Source organism: Amblyraja radiata, unplaced genomic scaffold (genome assembly GCF_010909765.2).
Source record: "Amblyraja radiata isolate CabotCenter1 unplaced genomic scaffold, sAmbRad1.1.pri scaffold_1216_ctg1, whole genome shotgun sequence".
Classification (NCBI taxonomy): Eukaryota; Metazoa; Chordata; class Chondrichthyes; order Rajiformes; family Rajidae; genus Amblyraja; species Amblyraja radiata.
In genome coordinates, this window is record NW_022630399.1 from 1 (window position 1) to 10000 (window position 10000).

At 44.5% G+C, this 10000-nt stretch overlaps 1 protein-coding gene across 1 annotated transcript in view; it reads right to left on the bottom strand.

The window, feature by feature from the left end:
• Positions 1-3: 3 nt before the first annotated feature.
• Positions 4-10000, bottom strand: part of LOC116969795 (T-box transcription factor TBX1) — a gene marked incomplete at its 3' end in the record, with an annotated part of 16256 nt that continues 6259 nt past the window's right edge. Inside the window, exons 2-5 of the mRNA XM_033016576.1 lie at positions 8167-8338; positions 7054-7209; positions 235-302; positions 4-54 (exon numbers count right to left, since the gene is read on the bottom strand). Of these exons, the coding sequence (XP_032872467.1) occupies positions 4-54; positions 235-302; positions 7054-7209; positions 8167-8338 (447 nt within the window). The remainder of the gene's footprint in view (positions 55-234; positions 303-7053; positions 7210-8166; positions 8339-10000) is intronic.

Sequence of the window (10000 nt, forward strand, 5' to 3'; positions counted from 1 at the left end):
TTTCTGGTGAACGCGCTGATTAACTGCAAGGAGCCTGGTCTGTGGTTCCTCGGCCTGCAGAATGGTGCAAAAATATTAAGGACAGTTAGATCCAACCCAGCCAACCTCGCCCCTTTCAAAAAATATTATAAAAAACGCATGCTGCATGCAAACGAAAATGTATTAAAATTACCAAACCACGAACATATCTAATCATTCTATCGTTAATATTTTGACCATCCTTCCGTGACTCACCAGTCTTCAGGGTCACAGTCTCGAAATCCTTTTGCAAATGGATTGCTTGCGATTTTCAGTTGAGTGATCTGAATGGGGATTCAAGAACAAATACTGAATTTAAAAAAAAATAAAAAAATTCTTAGAAGCATATACGTTTCATAACCAAAACACAGTTTGTTTATCAATTACATATTAACACAGCTTCTATTTATTTTTTTAATAGATTTTTTGAAAGATAGAGCTATAGAAAGAAAAGAGAGAAAAAATAAAAAAAATAATAGAAATGACCAAATAATATAATTTTGGAGATAGGTCCGTAGCTTATAAAGTGTATTTATTCATCCAATCCTGGATTCAAGTTTCACACAAATACTGTATTTGGCTAGGCGTTGGTTCGACTGAATTTAGGTAGACACTAAAAGCTGGGGTTGATCAGCGGGACGGGCAGCATCTCTGGAGAGAAGGATTAGGTGACGTTTCGGGTCGAGACCCTTCTTCAGGCTGAATGTTGACGCTATTTTAAGCAAACGTTCCACTTTGTTATTTTTGTGAGTATATATAAAGACACCGTTCATGCTGGTTTAAAACATATTTTATGCAACTTTTGTAAAATTTCAATGGCACGTGTTATCAATGCACTTTGCCCAGAGTAGGGGGATCGAGCTCTTAAAAATAGCGGAGTCAGAGGATATGGGGAGAAGGCTGGAACGGGGTACTGATTGTGGATGATCAGCCATAATCACATTGAATGGCGGTGCTGGCTCGAAGGGCCGAATGGCCTACTCCGGCACCTATTGTCTATTGTCTATTGAGAACCAGACGACATAGGTTTAAGGTGAAGGGGGAAATATTTCATAGGAATCCGAGGGGTAGCATTTTTCACACACAAAGAGTGGTGGGCGTATGGAACGAGCTGCCAGAGGAGGTAGTTGAGGCTGGGACTATCCCAACATTTAAAAGACGCAGTTGGACGGGTACAGTTGGATCTTATAGAAACTTACAAAATTCTTAAGCGGTTGGACAGGCTAGATGCAGGAAGATTGTTCCCGATGTTGGGGAAGTCCAGAACAAGGGGTCACAGTTTAAGGATAAGGGGGAAGTCTTTTAGGACCGAGATGAGGAAAAAATAATTCACACAGAGAGTGGTGAATCTGTGGAATTCTCTGCCCCAGAAAGTAGTTGAGGCCAGTTCATTGGCTATATTTAAGAGGGAGTTAGATGTGGCCCTTGTGGCTAAAGGGATCAGGGGGTATGGAGAGAAGGCAGGTACAGGATACTGAGTTGGATGATCAGCCATGATCATATTGAATATGATCAGGCTCGAAGGGCCGAATGGCCTACTCCTGCACCTATTTTCTATGTTTCTACATGGATAGGACAGGTTTGGAGGGATTTGGAGCAAACGCGGGCAGGTGGGACTAGTGTAGCTGGGACATTGTTGGCCGCTGTGGGCCGAAGGGCCTGTTTGCGCGCCGTATCACTCTGTGACTGGGACTATAGAGTGGGTGATTTGCAACCTGTTGAACTTTTCCCCAACGAAGTTAAACACACCGTTAATAAACAGCTGCCTCGCTATTATGGGAGTCCGGTGAACGCCATTATTTAAACGCCCTCGGAGCAAACTAGCACTTGATAAATCTTGATGATATATGCGGCTTTGTCACAGTCCATAAAACACAGTTGGGTCAGTTGTAAGGTAGACACAAATGCTGGAGAAACTCAGCGGCTGCAGCAGCATCTATGGAGCGAGGGAAATAGGCAACGTTTCGGGACGAAACGTTGCCTATTTCCCTCGCTCCATAGATGCTGCTGCACCCGCTGAGTTTCTCCAGCATTTTTTGCCTACCTTCGATTTTCCAGCATCTGCAGTTTCTTCTTAAACACTTAATACTTACGTCGCTCTTAAACACTTCATACTTAAGTCGATTTAAGTTTAGTCTAATTTCAGGTTAACCTTACATTTTAAATTTCAATTTGTTTTTAAACACAGGGATAAATCAGTTGCACACTAGCTAGTGTCCTCGTTATGTTATTAACTTTAAAAAAACACCTTGCCGTTTGAGGGATTAAGCATTCAAGGCTTTTTTTTTTCCTCCCAGCACTCGGTCAGTTGTAAACCGGTTCATTTGTGTGTGTGTGTGTGTGTGTGTGTGTGTGTGTGTGTGTGTGTGTGTGTGTGTGTGTGTGTGTGTGTGTGTGTGTGTGTGTGTGTGTGTGTGTGTGTGTTAGTGTGTGTTAGTGTGTTAGTGTGTGTGTGTGTGTTAGTGTGTGTGTGTGTGTGTTAGTGTGTGTGTGTGTGTATGTGTGTTAGTGTGTGTGTGTGTCGTTCTTGTGTGTGTGTGTTGTGTTAGGTGTTCGTTTGTTTCGTGTGTCGTGTGTTCGTGTGTGTTCGTGTGTGTTGTGTGTTAGTGTGTGTGTGGTGTGTGGTGTTGGTTTGGTGTGTGTGTGTGTTTATGTGTGTTTGTGTGTGTGTGTGTGTGTGTGTTCGTGTGTTGTGTGTGTTGTGTGTTCGTGTGTGTGGTGGTGTGTGTCCTGTGTGTTGTGTGTGTGTGTTGTTGTGGTTACGTGTGTGGTGTGCTCTGTTTTCTGTGGTGTGTGTGTGTGTGTGTGTGTGTGTTTTTTACGCCCCCCTCCATTTTGCAAACAGGGATTCATGCCAGACTTAGTTACTATGAAACATTTTTGCAAATACAGGGGAGATATATATTGAATAATTTTCTCCCGATGTTGAATAATAATCCAGTCCGCGCGGCCGTGGACAAAAACGACCAGGCGCGAAATGTAACATTGTTGTCAATCCATTGCACAACTATGCCGCTGTAAATATCCGGAATGGTTGTAAAGCAAACTGTAATCCGTTATTGACAGTTTCAGACGCAAAGGTCAACTGATTGAAGGCAGCGGGCATGGCAGATAGACGGGGAACAGCTGTTCACAGGCATCAGGATCATGGCAAGCGTGTAACAAATCGGCATTACATTTAAAAAAAATAGCAGGCCACAACTTAAACAGATATACAGCCAAACGCTGCAGCCAGCACTGAGAGATCTCTTCATATTTTAGTTCAATATTCCAAGCGCTGGCGTTGGAGGTGCCATTAAAACGGGGGGAAACAACCCAGTTGCTGCATTTTGTAAACCGAGACAGGTCAGATTTGACTGACACGTCGCGCTGGGACACTTGCTTTGGCTTCGTCAAGAACAAAATACCAGGGGGCTTGAATGTACACACAGATAATTGCCTCCCAGTGGGTTTTCGGAAGTTTTCTAAAGTCGTAATTGCAAATCGGGAGTTAGCCGCATGGAATTAGATCTGGGCTGCCTGGGCTATCGGGTTCCCGGGAATGAATTGAGCAGATGGGGGGGTGGAATAAGGGTACGCCGCTCCCCTGATACTTCCCACACAGCCCCTTCTAACTCTAAAAAAAACCGGCCTCAAGCTGCCAGCTTAAGTCTGCCTTCATCCAAATCTGCTTCATGGCCCTAGTCTGTAATCAGGGTTCATGCGTGGAGACGAGAGATGTGCAACAGATGACAATATGATTTAGCGCGAAGATTCACAGACATGACACAGTTGACACATACACATACTCCAATTTTATATGCACGGAAAGACAACACATGAATCCGCTTGTTTTAACTTTAAGTTATTGTTGCTTCGACACGCCTTATTCCATTTCAATATAATTTAAAAGGGGGCCGTAATTTTAATTTGCAACCATATGTGTGTGTTTGTGTGTACAGGAGTCCTTGAGGTTTGCTTTTTGTCTTTGGATAGAAACATAGAAACATAGAAACATAGAAAATAGGTGCAGGAGTAGGCCATTCGGCCCTTCGAGCCTGCACCGCCATTCAATATGATCATGGCTGATCATCCAACTCAGTATCCTGTACCTGCCTTCTCTCCATACCCCCTGATCCCTTTAGCCACAAGGGCCACATCTAACTCCCTCTTAAATATAGCCAATGAACTGTGGCCTCAACTACATTCCGTGGCGGAGAATTCCACAGATTCACCACTCTCTGTGTGAAAAATGTTTTTCTCATCTCAGTCCCAAAAGATTTCTCCCTTATCCTTAAACTGTGACCCCTTGTTCTGGACTTCCCCAGCATCGGGAACAATCTTGCTGCATCTAGCCTGTCCAACCCCTTAAGCATTTTGTAAGTTTCTATAAGATCCCCCCTCAATCTTCTAAATTCTAGCGAGTACAAGCCGAGTCTATCCAGTCTTTCTTCATATGAAAGTCCCGACATCCCAGGAATCAGTCTGGTGAACCTTCTCTGTACTCCCTCTACCAGGGCAGGGAATAGATACAAAATTAGAGGACATGGGTTTAAGGTGAGAGTGGGAAGATTTGATAGGAATCTGAAAACCATATTCTGTTCTCTGGAGAGGGTGGTGGGTGTATGGAACGAGCTGCCGGAGGAAGTGTTTAAGAAGGAACTGCAGATGCTGGAAAATCGAAGGTAGACAAAAGTGCTGGAGAAAATCAGCGGGTGCGGCAGCATCTATGGAGCGAAGGAAATAGGCAACGTTTCGGGACGAAACGTTGCCTATTTCCTTCGCTCCATAGATGCTGCCGCACCCGCTGAGTTTCTCCAGCACTTTTGTCTGCCGGAGGAAGTAGTTGAGGCAGATATTTAAAAGACACTTGGGCAGGTACATGGACAGGAAGGATTTAGAGGCATTTGGGCCAAACACGGGCAAATGGGACTCGCTTAGATGGCTTACACGGGCGTGTAGGGCCGAAGGACCATTTGTCGTGCAGATTGAGGGAAATAAATAGGATAAATGCATAGGGCCAACAGACAATAGACAATAGGTGCAGGAGTAGAGGCCATTTGGCCCTTGGAGCCAGCACCGCCATTCAATGTGATCATGGCTGATGTTGGGGAAGTCCAGGACAAGGGGTCACAGCTTAAGGATAGAGGGGAAATCCTTTAGGACCGAGATGAGAAAAACATTTTTCACACAGAGAGTGGTGAATCTCTGGAATTCTCTGCCACAGACGGTAGTTGAGGCCAGTTCATTGGCTATATTTAAGAGGGAGTTAGATGGGGCCCTTGTGGCTAAAGGGATCAGGGGTTATGGAGAGAAGGCAGGTGCAGGATACTGAGTTGGATGATCAGCCATGATCATATTGAATGGCGGTGCAGGCTCGAAGGGCCGAATGGCCTACTCCTGCACCTATGTTCTATGTTTCTATGTTTCTATGTTTCTATCCCCAGTCTTTTCCCGAAGATATAGGTTTAAGAGGAGGTGCAATATTTAACAGGTATCTGAGGGACAACTTTTCCACTCGTGTGAGAGGTGGGTATATGGAACGAGCTGCCAGCGGAGATAGTTTACACAGGTACTGTACAAAATGTAAGACACACTTGGATAGGCACAAAATGCTGGGGGAACTCTGTGGGCCAGGCAGCGTCTCTGGAGAGAAGGAATGGGCGAGGTTTCGGGTCGGGTGACGTCTCGGGTCGAGACCCTTCTTCAGACTTGGACGGTTACCTAGGTTGAAGTGGTTTTGGGAGATTTGGGCCAATCGCGCGCAAATAGGTCTGACTTAGATAGGGACATCTTGGTCGGCATGGAAGAGTTGGGCCGAAGGGCCTGTTTCGGTGCTGTGTGACTTTATGGATGACACGAGTGTAAAAGTTTGAAGAAGGGCCTCGACCACAAGCGTTACCCATTCCTTCTCCCCAGAGATGCTGCCTGTCCTGCTGAATTACTCCGGCATTTTGTGTCCATCCAACATCGACACTTCCTTCCTACACGCTGCAAATAATCTACCTCGGCCAATGCAGTGTAAACCAGGTAACAATTACAGCACAGAAACAGGCCATCTCGGCCCTTCTAGCCCGTGCCGAACACTTACTCTCACCTAGTCCCATCTACCTGCACTCAGACCATAACCCTCCATTCCTTTCCCGTCCATATACCTATCCAATTGATTTTTAAATGATAAAATCGAACCTGCCTTCACCACTTCCACTGGAAGCTCATTCCACACAGCTACCACTCTCTGAGTAAAGAAGTTCCCCCTCATGTGACCCCTAAACTTTTGTTCCTTAATTCTCAAATCTTGTCCTCTTGTTTGAATCTTCCCTACTCTCAGTGGGAAAAGCTTATCCACGTCAACTCTGTCTATCCCTCTCATCATTTTAAAGACCTCTATCAAGTCCCCCCTTAACCTTCTGCGCTCCAAAGAATAAAGACCTTTGTTCAACCTTTCTCTGTAACTTAGTTGCTGAAACCCAGGCAACATTCTAGTAAATCTCCTCTGTACTCTCTCTATTTTGTTGACATCCTTCCTATAACTTGCCGACCAGAATTGTACACCATACTCCAGAATTGGCCTCACCAATGCCTTGTACAATTTTAACATTACATCCCAACTTCTATACTCAATGCTCTGATTTATAAAGGCCAGCACACCAAAAGCTTTCAAACGGCGCCTTCCCTAAGAACCCTCGATGCAAAAAGGGTTAATAAGATGGAGCCTTTCCAGCTGCTTGTGTAAACACCAATATGCAAATTCTGCATTCAACACCCTCCACAATATTTCAAAAACTATTTCAAAATAATGAACAGCTGGTCCGAGTTTAGGAAATAATGAGAGTAATGACTATGAACAAGCCAACGCTTCTCAATTTTGGACACGCCATTTATAGGGCGAGAGGTTGGACCCAAATCCTGGATTTAACAGCGAAAAATTAGCGATAGTTTCCAGATTGCCATCGATCATTGGCAGCTTTGAAGAATGAGTTGTGGCGAATCCCGCAGCCGGGCAGCGCGGAGGCCGAGGATGTTCTCAGAGTGAATGATAATACACACACATACCCGGTGGTTCTGATACGCCGTGACCGCAGTGAATCTCGTCTCTTCAAACAGGAACGTTTTAAAGTTCTCCTCGGCGTATTTCTCACTGTCTTTTCTCGGGTCGACGTAAACCACGTGGAAACGCGGCTGGTATCTGTGCATCGAGTTCAGGATGATCTACGTGGTGCAGAGAAAAACAAACGGAGCGTTGGAGAAATCAGTATGTAATTGTAATTGTAATTACAATTTATAGACAATAGACAATAGACAATAGGTGCAGGAGTAGGCCATTCAGCCCTTCGAGCCAGCACCGCCATTCAATGTGATCATGGCTGATCATCCCCAATCAGTTCCCCGTTCCTGCCTTCTCCCCATATCCCCTGACTCCGCTATTTTTTTAGAGCCCTATCTAGCTCTCCCTTGAAAGTATCCAGAGAACCTGCCTCCACTGAGGCAGAGAATTCCACAGACTTTACAAAGAGTTTGATATTATTGGTTATTTTCAGCTTGTCAAATGTGACCAGTTGTTTCATCCAGTGATTTCTTCAATTCACCGGCGCGCTAATGTTGCTGCCTCACAGCGCCAGGGACACGGGTTCGATCCTGACTACGGGTGCTGTATCTGCACGGAGTTTGGGCCTTCTCCCTGTGACCAGCGTGGGTTTTTCCCCGGGTGCCCCGGTTTTCACCCACCCTCCAAAGTCACACATGTACAAACACACACACACACACACACACACACACACACACACACACACACACACACACACACACACACACACACACACACACACACACACACACACACGCACACACACGCACACATATGTATATATACACACACGCACGCACACATATGTATACACACATATGTATACACACACCTATCCACACACACACACACACACACACACACACACACACACACACACACACACACACACACACACACACACACGCACGCGCACACACACACACACACACACACACACACACACACACACACACACACATATAGAGGTTAATTTGGCTTAGTATAATTATAATTTATCCCTGGTTTGTGTAGGGCCTGTTTTCCGCGCTGTATCTCTAAACTAAACTAAACTGATGGGGAAAAAACCTGAGCCTACTTACATGCCCGTTGTCATCCAGTAAGTTGTTGGTTAGTTTTAGCTTGTCAAAGGAGACAATTTGTTTCATCCACTGAGCGCCCTTGGCCGGCGAGTCTGGGTGATAATGAACCCTCCCTGGTGTAGCTGGGTCTGCCTTCCCCGCCACTAACCAAGAGGAACTGTGAAAGGCATACCTGCGGAGATCAAAAGCGAACACATTCACAAAAACAAATAAATAAATAAACAAACCCGGGCAATTAATGCACCCAGCGCCAGAGGGGAAAAAAACCCCCAAATGCATATAAGTTGAAGATAGACACAAAAAGCTGGAGTAGCTCAGCGGGTCTGGAGAAAAAGGAATATGTGCTGTCTGGCCAGCTGAGTTACTCCAGCTTTTTTGTTGTTGTCTATCTGTGGTTTAAACCAGCTCTGATATCTGACCTCAACTGGACCAAGTTTAATTGATCTTTAATTTGTAAATGTAGCGCAAATTGGACAATGAGATGCCTTTGTCCAACGGACGGTAAACGGGATTCACGCGGGTCTCAGAGAATCTGTGATAACAATCGATAGAAATTCGCTCTGCAGGGTTCTGGGTCTGGAAATTGGGAATAGAGTGAATATTACTTTGCGTTTAAGATGGAACTGCAGATGCTGGAAAATCGAAGGTAGATAAAAATGCTGGAGAAACTCAGCGGGTGCAGCAGCATCTATGGAGCGAAGGAAATAGGCAACGTTTCGGCCCGAGTTTTTGTATTAACCAATATCTTAAGTCCTTTGTTTCTATTATTTATTAATATTATTTATATTAATATAAATACATATATTTATTTATTAATATTTGTAAATATTAATTTAAAATATCTATGTATATTTACAAGAAACACACTTGGGGCATTCCCCTCCCTAGACTCATATTGGTTTTAAATTAATATATTTTCTTGCAATGTACCGTCACATTTATATAATGTAATATTAGATTGTATCATTAAATTAAAATATTACAAAGTATCAATATTTTATTATGTCACAAAGTATGAAAATAATGTTATGTTGTACCAACAAATTAATATGTTATAAAGCATCAACATATTAAAATATTACAAAATATCAAAAATAGTTATGAAGGTAGACAAAATTGCTGGAGAAACTCAGCGGGTGCGGCAGCATCTATGCAGCGGTAGAGTTGCTGCCTCACAGCGCCAGAGACCCGGGTTCGATCCTGACCACCGCTGCTGTCTGTACGGAGTTTGCACGTTCTCCCCGTGACCACTTGGGTTTTTTCCGAAATCTCCAGTTTCCTCCCACACTCCAAAAACGTACAGGTGTGTAGGTTGTTTGGCTTCGGTGAGAATACTAAACTGTAGCGTGTGGGATAGTGTTCGTGTGCGGGGTGATTGCTGGTCAGTGCGGACTCAGTGGGCTGAAGGGCCTGTTTCCACACTGTATCTCTAAACTAAACTAAGTCCATAGCTCGGCCCGAAACGTCACCTATTTCCTTCGCTCCATAGATGCTGCCTCACCCGCTGAGTTTCTCCAGCACTTTTGTCTACCTTCGATTTTCCAGCATCTGCAGCTCCTTCTTAAACACTAAAGATAGTCCGAGGGTCACCAATAAGGTAGATAGAAGTTGAGGACCGCCCTCGAGTTGCGGTGGGGTGGTTCAGTAGCCTGATAAATGCTTTCGTTCAATCAACTGGAGTTCATCTATAAAAATGAATCATAATGGAATCAAAAATGAAAGATGGATTTTATTGACGTTAATAGCGAAATGCAAAATGCTGGTGGAACTCAGGGCGGGCCGGGCTGGGGGTAGGGAATGGACAAGCGACGTTTCTGGTCGTGGCCCTTATTCA